Source organism: Rattus norvegicus, chromosome 17 (assembly GCF_036323735.1).
Source record: "Rattus norvegicus strain BN/NHsdMcwi chromosome 17, GRCr8, whole genome shotgun sequence".
NCBI lineage: Eukaryota > Metazoa > Chordata > Mammalia > Rodentia > Muridae > Rattus > Rattus norvegicus.
In genome coordinates, this window is record NC_086035.1 from 20,022,537 (window position 1) to 20,042,284 (window position 19,748).

The window sequence follows — 19,748 nt, forward strand, 5'->3', positions numbered from 1 at the left end:
CTGGGAACAAGACAGGCATAATAAGACAAGCAATTCTCAGAGTGGCATCTTGTGATGACACAAACAACGCCCTTTTTAGTACATTAACTAGTTAGTGAGAGGTGCTAATTTAACACTCAAAATTATCTCTGCTCTCCCTCACAGCCATGCATTTGAGATAACCGTGAAGGAGAATGTTTTGGAGGCTTAGGTGTGTAGGGAGGAGAGTAGTTACTTTTCTGTGGAGCAAGGAAGTGATTCATATTCAATGATTATAAATAGCAGCCTGCTAAAATTACACCAGCCACGTATTTCTCTCCTGATTATTCAAGTGCATTATCATATTTGTTCTTTAAAGCTTTGGATCAGATAGAGGGATTGGAGACTACAGAATGCTTCTGTGCTTTGCCAAAGTTGTATTTCATTACTTTTTAAAATTAGCTGGCAATGTCTCCACAGTATTTACTGAAGTACAAATCAAATGTTTTCATGTGGACAAAAATCAAACTGTGGTATGTCACAACCACAGCAAAGATTATTTTAATCCAAAAGCTAACTTTTTCTAATTTGGGCTTTGGTTTCTGTAAAGTGGGATTTTTTTTTCCCCTCTTATGAATCCTCAACGGTCAAGCCCTCCTTAGCTATCATCATCCCCTCCCCCAACAATTCTTAACGCTAGCAAGCAAACATAGCTTGCTGCTCTTAGAAGACCCTTTGTTTTTTCCCCCATTTTACAAAAAGGCTTCCTTTGTATAGTCGTTTAGGTGACCTAGTTAACATTAACAGGGCGTGCCCAATGACCTGCCATTCATCATGGCTCCATAAAACCAGAAGCTCTAAGAAACGACAATAACTACAGAGATTACCCAATGATGTGCATGCACTCTGCACTCTGCTCCACACGCTTCTACGTTTACTCCAACATTGAAACCTACGATGCAGAAGGTCCTTTAAAAGAAGATGGGGCAATTTCCAGTTCAATTTTTACAATCCCCGGGGGGCAATTCTCCACCAAGTCACACATCTTCTACATGCTATTGGTTTTCTTTAAAGTGATTTATGATCATATTCTAGATGATTTTTCTCCATTTTACAGCAGTGATTTAAATTGAAAAATTGTTCAAGTACGAATGAGACACCACCAGATATGTGGGGTAGGGGGTTAGCTTATCCAAAAGAAAACACACCCTTAATGATAAAGGAACTGCCTGTCACTCATGCCATGCCAGCCATGAAGATGGTCTCCATGGCATCCAGAGCTTAAGCAAGAAGCCCTGGATAGGGATAGGGTTAGGGTTAGGGTTAGGGGTTAGGGGTTAGGGGTTAGGGGTTAGGGGTTAGGGGTTAGGGGTTAGGGTTAAATAAATCTTTTTAAAAAAAAAAAGTAATAGATTGCTACAGAACTCATAAACCTGTTTAAGACTTTTGAGGAAAACAGCATGGACTTCCTGAACTTAAGGTACCTCTTAGGCAGTGCCCTAAATACATCTTCACTGGGTGCTGTCCATCTAACTGTCATATTGCAAATTCCTTGCATGAGGCCTGGGTTCTATCTCCAGGTCCTGAAAGACAAGGGGTTCAGCACTAAGAGCAATGAGCACCATTTCCTCCCTCATGGCAGACAGGCTGAGGTGGTAGCACTTTTCCCTAATGGCCTGTGTACAGTAGCTCCACACACAGGCAGAAATCACTCTAGAACATGCCTCACAAAAGGAACCTTAAAAGCCTTGTCTCGTCTCCAAAAACTATTCCCATTTGGCTCAAAAAGTTCAACCATCAATGCCATCAACTGAGTGAGAATGTGTATATACACAAGCATGTGTACACACACACACACACACACACACACACACACACACACACACACAGAGAGAGAGAGAGAGAGAGAGAGAGAGAGAGAGAGAGAGAGAACAGAGACAGACAGACAGACAGACAGACCGACCGTTCCTATAAGTCTTTGGGTTTTTAATGCTAACTGAATGGACAACCAACACCACACAATAGCTATGATGGTGTTCAGCCAGAATAGCTCTACACACAAGACTGAGAAGTAGAAATAAGTTAGATTTTCCAACTTCCAATTACTATATACCATCAAGTCTGAACATGATTTATGCAAAGCCTTTTCAGACTCCCACAGACAATAAACAGTTTCCTACAGGGCACAGGCACAAGCGGCTTCAGAACAGCACAGAGGCTAAAATCTACTGTAGCAGCAAGGATTCTGGCCAACACAACAGCAATGCTAGCACTGAGAGATTTCCACTGTACGTACTGTCCCCTGCCCTCATAGACCTTCTCCCAATGAGTTCCAGAAGCACGACAAACACTACAAGCTTCTCCAGCCACTGAGGCATCAGAGACATATACCACTGAAACAAGGCCAGCCGCCTGGCAAGGAGAATGGGTTTTAACTTCTTGCAAAGCATACATGGTCAGACAGAGGCCAGCTGGCCCAAAGCCACACTGAACATCAAGAGTCAAGGTCACATGGCAATTATAAAAGGAGTCATCCTTCAAAGATCAAGAAATTCAAGATTCCAGATTCCTTCATTATTAGCAAAGAAACTATCCTAGCAAACAAATTACTGCATCAGCAGAACTAAGACATTAGGTAAGCACAGAATGTCAGACCAGCGTGAGGGCAAACGGAATAGAAGAAGCCAGCAAAGAAGGTTGAAATCCATTGATAGAGTTTCTATGCTCAGAAACTAAGGTAGAATATGTCATAGAAATGACCCCAAACTCAGGATCACTCTAAGACAGCTTGTCTTCTTCCCAAAAACTATTCCCACTTTGCTTAAGATAGTTCACTAGTGGGGTTGGGGATTTAGCTCAGTGGTATAGCGCTTGCCTAGCAAGCGCAAGGCCCTGAGTTCGGTCCCCAGCTCCGAAAAAAAGAAAAAAAAAAAGAAAGAAAGAAAGAAAGAAAGAAAGAAAGAAAGAAAGAAAGAAAGAAAGAAAGAAAGAAAGAAAAAAGGAAAAAAAAAGGATAGTTCACGAGTAGCAACCTCAATGTTCTTGCAATTGGGAGATTAATTACTTTCTTGCAGATAATTTCCTATTATTATGGTGACTGCTAAATCATGACAGACTTGCCCTGCTTACAACCCTCCTTCTCAACATTCAAGGCCAGTGATAGAACAAAGATGTAGTAAATGGATGCCTTCCAGGGAGGGGCAGGCATTGTCTGCAGATAAAATGCTACTGGTTGGCTTCCTCCCGTTACCTAGACAGTGCATCTGAGAATGCTCTTGAGATTGCCCAGACTGATCTCCAATCTAACCCTGTCTTCTCTGTAAACTCAAGGTAAAAACAGCGGATAAATATGCTTAGATGCCTGCCTCTCAGGCAGTCACTGGGTCTGTTTTACAGTCATTACCTCTAGTTTAACTTCTACCAACTCTGACTACAGAAACCAGAATGCCCACTTTAGACATGAAGAAACAAGCTGAGAGGAGTTTATGTCAACAGCAATCCACAGACATCTTTATTCCTGAGGCCCAAACTAACCTAGTTCCCTGTGGCCTCAATCATGTTTCTGAAGCACTCACTGCCAGGACCATCTTCCTAATTCACTCAAAACCTAGAGACCTGTCCAAATCCTAACTTAATTCGCTTTACCCTTTGGCCTTCTGAATAAGCAGCCCTGATCCACCCACCACACACAAATCCCTTGCAGAGATTTCTGAAGAATTCCTCCCCAGTCCCAGAACCTTCCAGGAAAGGTTTCTGATATCTGACAAAAGCCCACTTAAATATGCCTCCTTCCCTATGTAATCCCTATGACGGAAGGTGCAGCCCTTCCCTGCCATGTCCACAAAACCTTTACCATCCAGTCTGTTTTACCTAAGTGCCCAAGCTGCTTTCTGCATGTCTGCTGTAGAACGTAAGTTCAATAAAGACTGGAGGAATTAGCCATCAGGGGAGTGACAGCAGAGAGTGGAAGATTCCAAAAGACATACAGGGGAAATAAGGCAGTCAGGCCCCAGAGAAAACAACTTGGCTTCACAATGGCTAAATTAGAATGTGTACTGGGAACTCCCCCTTCAGACCCCCAAGATATCTTTCACTGGGCAGAGCTGGGAGGGTGCACTGTGACAGCCATGGTCATAAGAATGAGCTGAGTGCTGTGTATGGTTCCTCAGTCTCCTCTGGGGATCCCCCATGCTTTGCAGGGCCCCCAAAACAGACAATGTAAATAAGAGAATCACTTTAACCACTATTGCTCTACTGAATTAGGCTCATTTAAATCTCTTAATAATTAGAGTCAGACAAAGAGAGGAAGACAGAACTCATTAAGAATAACGAGACTGGCGACAGGAAATGCAGCAACGATGCTGGGTTGCTACTCACAGTACACATGCAGGCTCTCGTCCCCACGTGTACCCTTGAAAGAGACTAATTATGCCTCTGGCAAAAAACATGCCAAGCCCTTCACAGCAGCTATTTAAAGATATATGCACAGCAGGCCACCATTTCAGGTCCTGCGCCACTTGCTCATTATTACACCCCACTTCCTTAAGAAGCAAGTTCTAGGGAATGGCATTAAGTACAGGAGGGAAACGAGTCTTTCTAGTTGGGCTGACAGTCCCTCAATGTCTTGAGACTGGCAGGTTTTAACTTTCTAAAGCTTTTCAACTAAAATGACTACATGGTATTTATACTAACTACAGAATACCTAAACTGAATTGATAGGATCCGAGCAATAAGTGTGTGTGTTCAAGAAGAGAGCTCATCATCTTTGGCTCTTGTTTCATCATTGATAGGTAATAAACAAGGTTTGAAGAATCTAATCGTTGCCTTTCCCATGGCACAGGTAAGTCTCTTTAATATTCCAAACTACTTAAAAAAAAATACCTGAAAGCCTACATAAACAACAAGACTTTGGCCAAAAATATGCCTTCCATGTCTTTTATTTATCACAGACTTTACTATTCACAAAGTTGGGCGCTCCATACTTCCTTCTTGCTCCTCCCAGCACCATAAGCAGGCAGCTCACGCTACCTGCGTCTCCATTTTCAGAGAACAAAATAACCTCTCTATTTATTCTGAGAGTGGCTGCGGGTGAACATGCACAGTAAAGGAGAAAAGAGCAGGTTCTCTCCTACTGTCCAAGGGGGAAATGAGAAACAGAACACGGGAGGCAGGCAGGCAGGTAGACAAGAAAGCAGGACTAAAAACAATAAAAGGTTTCCAAACTAAAACTGTTAAGACTGCCAAAAAGTGTTACAGATCTTACGTACAGCTGTTCGTAACAGCCAAACTCACAATGTGAATTATAATTAGACAAATTCCATGACTTCCACAAGATTCAATACATTACTACCTTAAGAAATTTTAAGTCTATAGGTACACAGGTTTGCTTAGTGAAAAATTCACAGGATACAATCAACAGTGAGAAATGGAAAGAACTATTTTCCAAAATCATTACAAAAAAAAAAAAAAAAAAAGTAAAAAGACACTTTCGTGATGCATTAAAAAGTTTAACAGTTTTTGTAACTTAAAATTCAAATACAATTTAGTAAAGGAACACATTATAAAAATAATCTACACAACCCATACATTCATCAAAATTCAATTTTCCATTTCTTTTTCTAATAATGCTTCCCTCCACCCAGGATCCAAAACAGGCAAGGTACAGCGTTCATCTTCCAGAGTGTACACTCTTTATACAGGGTCTAAACTAAGACTTTGAAAACTAAGGTGACTCAGATAGCTCAGATCTAAAATCTGTAGGCGAAGTAGGAAAGGAGTCTAGTAAAAATCCACAGGGTACACCAAATTTCATTTGAAGCTCTACAGCAAAGGTGTCTGGGTATAAGTTGGGTCTCTTAAGTCTTTAATGTGTGCTTGGTAATTTTATCCAGGTTAACTTTACTGTGTAACCCTGACCAACCATGGAGAACAGAGGAAAGAGGATTTTTAAAACACTGCAAGTACACAAACACACAGGTTCTGCTACGCTTGTTGTCGTTCAGAAAATCCCTTTAAAAAATTTCAACATTCTTGTTAATGTTCACATAACTAATCCCCACGACCTCAAAACAAATTTCTGTTTTCCAAACACCAAAATAACTTTCCTAGCTAGTTCTTTACACATATAATACCAGAACCTGAGGGGAGGATGGGGGAGGGTTGGGGGGGGGGGGGGTTGGATTTCTCAGACTTTGAGACAGGTCTAGAGAACATCAGTTGTTGTTCCAGGTCATCCAGAACTACATCACTAAGACTTTCTTTCAAAAATACAAAAAGTAGCCAGGTGGTGGTGGTACATGCCTTTAACACTCTAGAGACAAAGGCAGGCCTCTAAGCTAGAGGACAACCAGGGCTACATTGAGAAAACCTGTCTTGAAAAATCAAACAAATAAACAAGAAAGTGGGCTACAAAAATCTCTCCAAATTTAGGAACCCTAGCTACTCTTGTAAACAAAATGGGTTCAAGTCCTAGCACCCAGCATAGTGGCTTACAAGCAACCATCTGTAACTCTAATCTCTGAGGATACAACATCCTTCTGTCTGCACACATGTGGTGCACAGGTTTTGCACAAGTAAAACACTCAAACACCAAAATAAAATAAAGTCTAGATGGCGTACACATGAAATTGTTTGAAGTATTTCTTAAGTAAGTAAAAACACTGCAGAAGCAACAGAGGCGCCTGCCTGCCTTTAGCTAGCGCACTCAGAAGGTGGAAGCAGGCAGATCTCTATGAATCTGAATCCATCTTCATATACACAAAGTCTAGTGTGCCCTACACAGTGATGCTCTTTCTTTAAAAAACAAGCAAACATAAAAACCTGCCCTCAGACCGAACAGCAAACTGATCTGAGAGGACAGTGTTAGTGCCATCTGTACGAAGCTTACCTCGAAGGCAGAGAAAGGTAAGAAAGTCCTCTGTCTTAGGCTTCCTTTTAGAGAGGTCAGAAATGTGAGTAGCTGGCGGGGGCAGCAAAGGCTCCACTGTCTTCACTGGAGTTGTGCTGGGACTGTTCGGCTGAGACTGAGCAAACTTCCTTTGTGCTTGCAGCCTGGGCCTGCAACAACAAAAGAAAATTAAAGCTAAATTAAGCAGAGACGGGAGGATACAGGACCACATGCAGCAATAAAACCATGACACAGGAGGAACAAGCTGACAATCTTTCAAGCAAACTCTTACTAATTAAGGCTCTATATGTCTCCCATAAACCACAGCCTGTATAGCAGTGCGTTAAAGCCACCTAAGGGGACTGTATTTTATGGAGATATAAAGTATATGTGTAGCATGAATGTGTGTAGAAAAGGAACAATCAGTGGGAAAGGGGTAAGATCATTTCAATGCTAGCCTGGAGTCCACAATGTCTCAAGAAACAGCATCCACTTACTTCACAATTTCCTTCCCTTATCCTGTGCTGATGCCTGGTTCCCCTTTATCTGTCCTCTACCTCTACAAACTAGTGACATACTTCTAACATCTTGAATTCAGTCATAGACTGGGGAGTGTAGATCATTTGCAGAGTTTACGGAGAAGTAGGAAACACAGAGATGGCACAGTTGGAAAACTTATTTTGCTTATTGCCAAATCTAATCCCCAGGACTCATAAAACTGTCATCTGATCTACACTACATTATTTGTTTAAAAAAAATTAAATCCTGCAATTAAAGAGCAAAACAAAACAAAAACCAGGTATATTATAAACCGTCAGAATGAGAACAAGCTTAGCGTAAGTTCTACTTTCTCTAACGTCGCAGTCTACATCTACTAGATGCATGCTACAGAGATAAGTCGTAGAGCAGGAACACATCTCCAGCGAGCAGTCTCATTATACACTGGCCAGAGCCTTGAGGTAAAGACAGTCACAGTGAGTGGGTGACACAAAGACAGGTGAGGAAGCCCAGAATGTTGTCTTCTAACAAAGGGGAGGCGGAGGAAAATCCAAAAACCCAGGACTGGTAGGATGACAGATGGGTGTATCCTCCTAGAGGACACAGCCCAGCATGCACGTATGGAGGTAGGACTCCACTTCAATCAACCTCTCCAACAGGTACCTAGCACCTCACACTTCATTATCAATGCAAAAATGCTTTACAGCAAAATAGTTTGGGCGTAAGAGTGGTTAAAAGTCATACTGCAGTGGAGCTTCTGAATTTGAGGAGAATCAACAGGAGTAGCCCACAGATACCAAACACTGGGCTGATGATATAGCTTGCCTAGCAAGGGTAAGGCCAAAGGGCCACTCCCCAGCAGGATATAGCATTAAAGGAAACAAGTAGCATCCTCACTGGTATATAAAGGTGTGTATGGATACAGCTCCCAAAGGAAAGATCTAGGCTAGTATTTCTATCTGGAATTGGGATAAATGCTCAATGTTAGCAACTCGGGTATACAACTCAGGTGGTATAGAAAAATAGAGAAGAAAAAAAGAGCAAAGCCAGTTTTCTGTTTAATTTTTTTATTTTATGAAGAAGTCAGAAGCATGCTAAGTTCTAATAGAAATTGCTGGGTTTGTATTTCAAAAGAGATTCAACCACCCTACAAGCAGCAGTTCTACTGTCCTACTTAGCACTTAATTGCAGCCTCACCTTTAAGGCTTACTGAAAGACAAACCAGAATTAGACATGTCTTCAAGAGGCAGGAGAAAACCACACAGCTGCCACAGTACTTCACTTATTTATTTAGAAGGCAGACAGTTAAGCAAAGCACTTGTAGGTGGGCAAGAATAATAACCCAAAATCCTAGCAGGAAGAAGACTGGGGTAGGCAAGATCAGTCAGAACAATGTAGAGAGCGAGTTAGGGAGATGGTTCAGTCAATGTTGCTGCACAAACAAGCATGACGTCTTTCCTGCGTCTGAGCCAACATAGCCATGTAAACATGTTGGACTGAGAACTAGGACTCTGACCTGTAATCCCAGCACGCCAGGAGGCAGAGGCATAGGAATCCTAGGGTCTGACTGTCAGCCAGCCTAACTAAAGTAAAGATATCCGAAGTCTATGAGGGACTCTGTCTCAAATAGGAAAGCAAAGGATGGCACCTAAGGGGCTGGAGAGATAGATGGCTCAGCCGTTAAGGCTAGGTTCACAACCAAAAATATAAGAGCGGCACCTACATTTGACTTTTGGACTCCATATATATAAACACAGGTTCACATATCCAAATGAGCGCGAGTGTGTGCGCGCGCGCACACACACACACACACACCACAAATTCTCTTTTAAAAAAATCACTGAGAGTATGGAAAGAGAAAAAATACTTTTACAGAAACCAACATGTAAAACATGCTAACATTGGTATTGAGTTAGGGCAGCTCTCAATGCTACCTGACCCTAGTGTTCAGATCTCAAGCACAGCAATGTACAACCAATTGTTTTGAAAGCTAACTAATGGAGAAAAGTCTCATGCATAAAGTCCTTGGGTGAGCCCAAAGGGTCTATACAGACTCCTTACCTCCTCCTGTCCTTCCCTATCACACAGATGGGGATGAAAGCTTCCTGGGCAGTTTTCCATAAAGAGCCCAGTATGAGAATGAGAACCCCATTTCTAGGTTTCCTCAGCCATCTACAGTACACAATGACCACTTTCCTCCTATGTGTGGCATTCATTTCTACGACAATCCTTACTATAGCATGCATAATAGCAAATCCTGGGTTGTCTGAATTCCACTGCTAACAAAACTTCCTAATAGTCCCCAAACCAAAAACCGTGTGTACACACAAGGGAAGGGAAACCATGCATATCTGGTACCTTCATAAATGTGCATATCAAAACATTTTATTAACTCAATTCTCCAATATTAAACTTGTTAGCTGGTAAATCCAATAATTTAGCTGACAGCACAATTCTAATCAAAGGGGTAAGGAAGATAGAAGGGAGGGTCTGGACAATTAAAAATAAGAAACTGCTTCTGGCAGATGCAGATGAGCAGCTCCACTCTTTGTGGCAGTGTAGGAGCTGGACCTGACACTTTGCCAACTCCCTGAAAGGTCTATTCAAAAAGGAAAAAAAATTCTGTGTTTCCATCCCCAAAATAATTACCCACTCTATTCTATCCCTACACACACACACACACACACACACACACACACACACTCTCACTCAAAGAAACAAGAGTGTGTGCATGTGTGTGCGCACTACTAGGTCTGTGGGCGGAAGATACCATCCACCAGGGCAGGCTGCCCACCAGATTCAAATGCAAGTTCAGTGGCAGGCAAAACACACAGGATGGCTATAAATGCCCTGCATGGTGGAGAGAATATAAACACATCCTCAAGTGAAGCCAGCAAATACCAGCTCACCCGCACTGGGTCAAGAATGCTAGTCTCAGATGGTATTCCTGTAAGCACAATCCCATCTCCTGCTTCCATAGCTAGGTCTGCATGAGACTATAACACAATGACAAAGAGATGGTCACTTGGCTCACAAGGTTTGGCTACACAGAAGTCTTTTGCTGTCTTGACATCTAGCTACTAATTACAGACATTTTCCAGTGGGTTTGCTTTACATATGAACAGATTAGTTTATGAAAAACAGGATATTAAATATTTGCAGCTCTTAATTAAATTACATAAGAGCTATTTAGAGTGAAAGTTTGTTAAAGCCAGATTTGCCTTGGGGAACCTTCTGGAAAATTCCTTCCCAAGGACTCCTTAAAAGGTTTGGCTTGGTCCAGTAGGCACCAGGAAAAGCCACAACTTGGGCTTTGGCTCAACTAACTTTTATCAATGTGGGCCTTGGTTTTCTCAAAGTAATAGAAATAATAAATCAGGAGCTGGAGCAGGTCAAAGACACTGTCTGAAGAATGGGACACAGCCTACCCATAGCTAAGCAAGGCCACTGCAGTAAAGCTGATCCTCTGAAAGGGTAATTCCTACAGCGACTCCTCACCTAACACACTCTAGCTGAGAAAGACTTGTCTTGTGCCAGTGCCCAGTGGGAAGTCACTGGCACAAGCTGAGGTATGTTTACTAACTGTGCCAGAGGACAGGTTTAAAAAAACAAACAAACAAACCAAAAACACAAAACAAAAAAAAAACAGGGCCACTCTTCGTTTTTAATACAGCATAACAATCTACAAAACTAAGAAGTCAGAAAGCAATCCAATTTCCTTGGACTTTTTAAATAATGGCGATAATATCAACTCTGGTTTGTAATGAATTCTTCACATGAAAAATTAGTAATTACATATATGAATGCGCTGCCTCCTCAAAAGCACAACTCTAACCATTTTTATAAACACACAGGACAACAGAAGAGTCTTTAATTGTTCGTAGAAAGAAACTATGAGAAAAGAATGTCCACAGATAGAAACTGAATACATAAAAGATAGGAACATTTACTGGCATACAAACTCTCAGGCGGTGGTGTGATGTGGAAAGTAATAAATCTTATATCAAGAAATTTCAAAAACAAAAACAAACAAAAAACCCAAGTCTTCCTGACATCACAAATTACGATCAAGAAAAGCATTTGACATTGAATTTCTTTGTGTTCTACAAAGCACTCAGGTCCGAAGGGGAAAGAACTATGATTAGCGGACAGTTGGAGTGGCCAATAAAGCCCTTTTGTCAGGCACAAATGCTACATGTCCTAGGTGCCCAGGCAAGGCTGTTAAGTTCCACCTCCTCATTGGGATCACACTTAGAGGCCAAAGAGTCAAAGTCCCAAGAGAACAAAATCCTAAAGGAAATGGAGTAAATAAGGATTAAGAGTCAAGAACAGCAAATGGAAGAGTCCACTGTAGCCAGGATGTGGCTAAAGAAATTCCTACTGTGTATGGTAGGTACACCGTTTTAAAAACTTAGCTGTGCCAGTTAAAATGCTCATTTGTCTTTCCTCTCACACTTGACGTGTGACTGCCAGTGGAGTCTTAAAATCCTAGCTAGTTTTTCAATTTTAGGTTACTGAGAACCCAACTGCATGCTGCCAAAAATCCCCTGGCAGCCGTCTCCTGGCAAAGAGAATGGTGGGGAAGGAGGGAATGAATGACCTTGTGAGGCAAGAAATGTTTCCAGGGGGGAAAAAAAAGAAACACAAGTGAAGAATCTATAATCTACCACGTGATTCAGTTCATTCACTCTTCTTTGTCAATAGAGCTATAAAAGCCTGAATGAAAAGTTAATCATACAGAAATACTCAAGATGCAACGGTGTATCAGGTGAGATTCTAAGTCTGCTACAGGGCTGGGATGAAATCAATGGTTTAAAAAAAATTCAAGCTGTAGCAGAATTTCACTTAATGACTCCAGAGAAAAGTACTAAGGAGATGCTACTCACAAATGTGGCCCCAGTGAGCCTGGCAGGACAACACTTCATCATCTTCCTCTCACTTTACTTTAAAAGAAATCATTCATATATATATGAATGAAAACACACCCCAGACATTTTCATTACCTACTGAAAACATAGTGTGGTGACCACAAAGCACCAACAGATGAGATGACAACCAAATTCTCTAAAAAGGAATTCTGAATTATAACAATCATGCTCTACCGCTGGCTTTCAGAACATTCATTAACACCAGGTAACAGAAAATAACCTAAAAACTGCAAAAAGCATGACTGTGAAGACAGAAATTCCTTCTTTCTTATCCCAATTTCATTACAATTCAAGGCATCAACAAGTATTTAAGATGTAGAGAATATCACAATAACTTTTTTTTCTTAATCTGCAAGCATGTGTGCCTGTGCACGCATGGATGCGGTGCCCACAGAAGCCAAAAAGTCTCATTAGATCCCCAGAACTAAAGTGGCAGTTGTCGGCTGCCCTGTGGGTGCTAGGTACCCTGGAAAGGCATTTAGTGCTCTTAACTGTTGATCCTATCCTGGCACTAGGGCCCGTCTAGATATCAAAAACATAGCCTACAGCTAAAATGCATAGGATTGGTCTATGATATACATAAAAATGAGAGGCTACAGTCTAGAAAAGATATGCTACAGAGTACCAATAAATCTTGCTTTCATGAATAATCCAAAGAACTTATTTTCTATTGTGCTGTTTCCATATCTAAAGAGTACTAACCATTCACATGCTATCTCTTGTAAAAGGAGTCTGGACCCTGTGACAATTGTCTCATGAAGAAAAGTGAAATTGCAATTAAATCTTTCCCAACTCACACATACAAGTGATCCTCCTCAATCCAATAGATTTTGGATTCAAAGATAAAACAGGTGGAAAGAAAACCAAAATAAAAAAATGCTGAACAATTGACTGTGAAAATGAAGTGTCTCTGCTCTGCAAAGTCCCTGATTGACAGCACATTCTCCTTAAGGCTGGACTTGACAAAATTGTTCTGCTGGCAAAATGTACCATAGTACATACAATCTTGCTTACAGAGATGGAGGGAGGTGGATTTTAGAGGGAACTTCGGTGCTCATTTATAATGACTCTCCTCAATTCCACTAGCCTAAACATCTCTTTGATCCAAGAGGCATCCATCTTTAGTGTGTCAACAGACTGCCAAGTCACACTCTTAGCCATGCTTCAGTCCTGGAAGGATGGCTGTGGTCCCACCTTCAGCAATTTCTGAGTAAGCCTAGTGAAGTCATTTCCAGCTGGCCATTTAAAAGTCCCCAGAGAGCAGCTAAGACACCAACACACCATTCCTGCAGGTCTGTAAAAGGGCTTTCCCCACTCTTTCAGAGCATAGTCCTGAAGAGGCATAGGGCAGCTGTCCCTTCTGCCTGCGGTTGTACTTTCAGGCAGAGTCTACCTAGCTGGCAAAGGCTGTCCGCTAACTGTATCCTTTTACATGGGCTAGGAGTATAGGCATGTCATACATGAGTGTAACTCTGACTGGCATCACAGTAAATTGTAAACAAAGACAGAAATGACGGTTCACTTTGAAAACCCAGGCAAAAGGAAGGACTGCTCAAACAGGGTCTCCTGAGCAAAGATTTAAAAAAAAAAACAAAAAAAAAAACTTTGCATTGAATACATTGGGGCTCCTCAAATTTCTTAGCTATGACAAGGGCTTCATAAACACAAGAACACTTGGAAGTTACCTACCTGGGAGCAGCTAAGTCACAAAGCTATTATTAAAAAAATCCCTGCTGTCGGGACTGGAGAGATGGCTCAGTGGATAAGAGCATTGACTGCTCTTCCAGAGGTCCTGAGTTTAAATCCCAGCAACCACATGGTGGCTCACAACCATCTGTAATGGGACCTGATGCCCTCTTCTGGTGTGTCTGAAGACAACAACAGTGACTAATATACATTAAAAATAAATTTAAAAAAAAAAATCCCCGCTGTCTTGAAGATCCGTCCATTTCCTCTTTCTAAGAAGTCATCTGGTCTCCGGTAACTGCAACTCTTGCGCTCTCCACCTCCCAATCAAGATTGAAAACTGCAACCTATTCATGTTTTCTCTTCCTAATCTGCCTTGTGATCCTTATAAGGCTCCCCCTGAAGGGACTACATATCCCTCTTTTAAAAAAAAAAAAAGAATCAATGAGCATGCAGAGACAGATAACAACCTTTTCTAAGAAGATTTTAATTTTCTTTTTTTTAAAACTGTGTGTGAGGGTAAAAGAAATGACAGAACGACACACAGGATCTGGCTCTCTCTCTCCTTTCACCAAGCATGTTCTCCAGAGGTTAGGCTGAGGTTTACAGGCTTGGCAGCAGATGCCTGTACCGTAACCGGTCCCCTGTTGTTCCCTCATAAGCTGTCCTTTTATATCCACAGAGTGGCTCTACAACACTCGACTGCTCTACAACATTTACCAATCCTCTTGTCTGTGACTCCTGGATGTTAGGATTAAGTCTGGGCTGCATCACATGATTGAAAACAAACCTGGACTCAGCGTGTACTCAGTGTTGCACTTGAATGCCATAGATTCAATGATTGTTTTCCAACATTTCCATGATGTATCAGCTTCAGAATACAGAATCACCAAGAAATCTGAGCTGCTGAGGGCCAAGGTAGTGAAAGGTAAGCAGACAACTGGGTAGCGAGATCAAACTCATCAAGATAATGTACTCATTTCTGATTGTCACCTTCTTCATCAAATAGGTGAAACCCAGGAACTTCTCTTATTATTTTATTTGCAGTATTTGGGACAAAATGCAGAACTTTACTATACAAGTGTTCTAGTACTGAGCTATGCCCCGAGACAAAGCCTAGTAGGAAGGAAGGGAAGGCAAGCGGAGGTGAGGGATACTTTACAATGATAGTAATTTAGGCCAAGATCCACATGTATGATTGAGGTAGGAAGAGGGAAAAAAGACGACATTTACTCTGCTTTCTAGACCTGAGCGTGGAGCCTTCAATTTTAGGGAATGACGCCTAATTCAATCACATCGTGACCACATAAAATAATCAAGGTTTTGCAAGTCAGCTGCTACTGTCTTGCTAGCTCTACCTTAGAAGAGAATCAAAGCAGGAACCCAGTGGCTACCAGGAGCCTATCCAGGAGTAAACTGAACCTGCTATTCCTATCCTGCTTTTAGTGAGGTCTACACTGCTTACTGAAACAATAAATCTACTGCACAGGTAGACAGGGAGGTTGATGTACATGTGGGGTCTTCAGGACCTCTTGTGCTGGATTTTGCATTCTAGTTAGAATGCAGTTACAGTTTGATGATGTGGTGTTCCAGACAACGTCTCTCTGTGCTGTCTGCCCACTCTAAGCTACTAGGAGCAGGCCCAGCAGCTTTTGCCCAGTCCAACTGCTAGCCATGTATTTCCATTGTGTGAACTTCAACCTCCCACTAGGGTGGGCTGGAACCATCAGCAGAAACAAAACCTTCTTCCATGTTTCCTCCTGGAATCTTGTCAAAACAATGGGAAAATAACTCCCAAAATCCCAAAACTCCTCTTTGTAAGAAAGAAAAGGAAATCCTACACACTAGCTCAAAAATCATAGCATCTAAATGAGAGAGTCCCTGACATCCCATTCTCACATTACCCAAGATATAGCCCCATCCCGGCTTTTAACACTGGAACCTGAAGAGATCTGCAATGAATGATCCTACCAACACCGCACTTCTCCACTAGCTATCACAGTGGAGTGGTGGATATAGAAAGCAGGAATCTGTGGCTAAACGTGACGCATCCAGGAAGACAACAGAGTAAGACATGCAAATTATTGATGAAAGGCAACAAAATGAAGGAACCATTACTGAGGAAACCCAAGAGAAAGCTACAATCTAGAGCTATTGGGGTGGGGGGTGGGGGGGAGAGAATCAAGCTATTTTTGCACTTTCAACCCAAGCGAACCTAATTGTGATTCCCCTAGAATTGCAAACAACTAAAAATAAACATGGGGTGCTAGCTCAACAGAACAGTGTTTCCTACCTCTAATTTCTAGAAGCCACAATGAGGAGAATGGAGCCCCAATAAATTATCCTCAGTTATCTATATTTATTTAAACATGCAAAGTTCCTCAAACAATGCCTAAATGCAAAAATGCAAAAACCATGTTTAGTATGCTAATCTAATATCCTTAAATAATGCACACCATTTCTGAGAAAGCATAATAATCTAAATTAATAATATGAAAACCTTGAACTGTAGATTAATATCTGACAATACCATGGGTTGGGATTAATATTTGCTTCAAAGCATTTTTCTTACACACACACCCACACCCACACCCACACCCACACACACACATCTACCAAAAGTAATAATAAAATTAAGCAGGGTGAGCAAAACCAAGCAAAAGCCAGGATGGGGGATAGGTAGTCACTAATGATTCAATGGTTAAGCACTGTGTGGCAGTCTGAGGACCTTAGTTCAGAACCCTGTACACAGCCGTGACCCCAGGGCAACTACAGCAGCAAGAGCAAGAAGGCAAGGAACAATCAAGTTTTACCTGCAACCTACACACACACATGCACAAAACAAGGTAAAGGAAAAGGACAATGAAACAGGTTATCTGTACATTAAACTGCTATGAACAAGAAGAACATGTAGAAATAAAAAATGTAGGCAGGCCGGCCAGGGGGTTGAACCCAAGAGACCTAAGACAGCACTGGTAACCCAGCAAATACCTCTTCTCAAATAATCGTATTGGTTAGATAGATTAATTTTAGATGGATTAATTAATTGGATAGATACCTAATTTTAGAGACAGGGGCACTACAAGGTACAACAAAGTTGGGGGAGGGGGGTAAACAAGTGTTGCAGAGAGTTGAGAAATACACTTTTGTTTCTTAGTCTACTTGTAGACTCCTGAGAGATCAAGAAATAGAAGCTGGGAAAAAATTCCTACTAACTTATTAGGACAGCACTAAGCTGCAACAGAATACTATTGGAAAAGAAGACAGACAGACAGACAGACAGACAGGCAGGCAGGCAGACACACACACACACACACACACACACACACACACACACACACACACACAAAATCAAAATAAGTAAATTACCAACTCAAGGGATCATATAATTCTAACATCCATACACATGAGTTAGGTTCATTTACAGCTGTGCCCAGATAAGGGGGAGCCTCTCTCTGTTGCCTTGACAAGGTAACAAAGCCTCCTAACTGTCAGAATTAAAGACATGTCAAAGCTGACCTGGCCTGCTCTCAGGGGAAGGTACTTCTTTCTCAGCAAGTGCTCGAGGGAGCTGAGCTGCTCCTGCATGTCTTTGCCCAATCATCAATGTAAGGATAGCCCAACCTTTACAGCACCACAGACTAAAGACAAAGTCACTGTGAAAATGATGACACCTACACAGGACTCCATGTCACAGCACACAGGTCTAGAAGTATAAATTGTGTGTGTTAAGGTACAGGTTTAGTGTTATTTATTATCATTCCCCTGACATCTACAAGACATTTTTTTTTAAAAGCCGAAACTACTATAAATACAACAAAAAGAGACAGGTGTATGGAGGTATATGTTTCATGGGTAGAATTCTCCAAGGGATAAATATTAAAGCAACATGTGACCAAAGCTTAAGCACCCTGATACAGAATATTCTCAATCCATTCTATCTTCCTCCTCCCCTCCCCTCCCCCACCTCTCTCTCAGTGGGAAAAGCAAGGGATGGAAAATTCTTGGACAGGAATGAATCTGATGTATGCTGTATTCTTGCCAGCAAAAAAGCAACCAATGAAAACTAACTACATAACAAAAGTACAAGAAAGGCACAATGTCTCTAGGGACTAGGATCAGGGCGTTCAAAGGCAATTCACAACAAAAAAAATTAGAATGTTTGCTTAGAAAACTTGTGTGACAGACAGACAGACCAGGGTCTTAGTACCTGTACTCTGCTCCTTAGCATCCCAGCATTCTCATAAGTGCCTAGAAATTTGTCATTGGCAATAACTAAATAAAAACCTTGTATACCCAACTATGCCACATTTCAGGTGTGTGTAAAAGTAATTTATTTGACTATAGTAACTGTCTCCGAAGCTAGTCTGCTAACCTAAGCCTAGTCCTTCTAGTATCTGTACAATCTTATTTAGCCTCTGAGACTTACCATTGAATAATGCCCAAGTCCAATCTCTAGAGGAAGAAGAGAACTATCCTCTCTTGCTTATTCACACATATACAAATAATTAAAAAAAAAGAAAAAACTAGATGCAGAGCTGGAAAAAGTAAGTGTCAACTTGTTCCACGGGTCTAACAACCTGGGCTGGTTCCCTGGTCCCCATGGAAAAGTGAAACCACAGACACTCGCATGTGCCCCTGACATTGTTAAGTATTTTCAAAACCGAATATCAAAAACATAACTGAATAAATAAATCAATTTCTAAGATAGAGACAAGAAAGAACTCTTTTTGATCCCTCTCTCTCTTGCATATTAAGAAAGCTATTAAAATACCACTGCATTACTTTTAAGAACACCTTGGCCTGGGTGGAAACAAAGACTATTAACAGTATTCCAGTACTCCCTTGTCTGATATGGAAACAAGCTATTTTAATACAAAAAGCTAGCTAGGCTGCTGAGGTTGAAGACTGTGCTGCCCAGCTTGTACCAGGCCCCTAACTTGTCCTCCATGTTTCCTAGAAAGGATACCAGGAATATGAAGAGCATCTTGCTAATGTTCTAAACGGTATACTGACTGTGTAATTCCTGAGGCTCCCAAGAGCGAGGAATGTCCTACCACCACCTGATTCATCTCCCACAAACCCCTCTGCCTCAGGAGCTTAGCAGGTGGCTGAAGCGAGCACAGCACCCTATCTACTTTTCCTATTCCCTGTGGAAGGCAGTCACAGAATTTTAACTCTCAAACCTTAAAGGATGAGCCTAGGCCCAGTTAATGAGGGGTTAATGGTAGGCAGGAACATAGCCTGAGCAGGACTGTCTATCTGATCCCCTCTATTTAAACTTACATCTCACTTTAAAGTAGAATCCCTTAGATCAGCACTTCCCAACCTCTTTGGGGGGTTTGTATCAGATACTTGCATTATAATTCAGAACAGCCGCAAAATTACAGTTTATTAAGTAGCAACAAAAAAAAATTGATTGGAGGAACTATATATCAGAGTCACAATATTCAGTGGGGTGGGATGGTGGTGGTGGTGGGGACAGGGATCTCTTTGTCCCTCTTCCCAGTGTTGTAGCATTGAATAAATCTTTTTCTATTTCCCACTATTAATTTAGCTCTTTTATTTGGCTTATTCAGGATAGAAGGACCTGCTTGAGGCACAGGTTATGACCCCTCATCTAGTAATAAAAGGATGCCTACAAACCAGGCTGTCAAAGAAGCACAAAGAAACACACTGTAGATATCAGCCTAAGCCTACCCAAGGATTACAAGGGTCACAATAAGGCCACTCCAAACTTCTAACTCTAAAGGGGGACGGGGAGAGAACCCCCTCAATGCACAGAAACCCCT

The 19,748-nt window shown here is 41.6% G+C and overlaps 1 protein-coding gene across 10 annotated transcripts in view; it reads right to left on the minus strand.

The window, feature by feature from the left end:
• Window positions 1-19,748, minus strand: part of Jarid2 (jumonji and AT-rich interaction domain containing 2) — a 180,382-nt gene that overhangs the window by 39,320 nt on the left and 121,314 nt on the right. For all 10 annotated transcript variants that reach the window (XM_039096474.2, XM_017600709.3, XM_017600710.3 and 7 more), the window contains one exon: window positions 6,845-7,014. In XM_039096474.2, coding sequence (XP_038952402.1) covers window positions 6,845-7,014 — 170 coding nt within the window. The remainder of the gene's footprint in view (window positions 1-6,844; window positions 7,015-19,748) is intronic.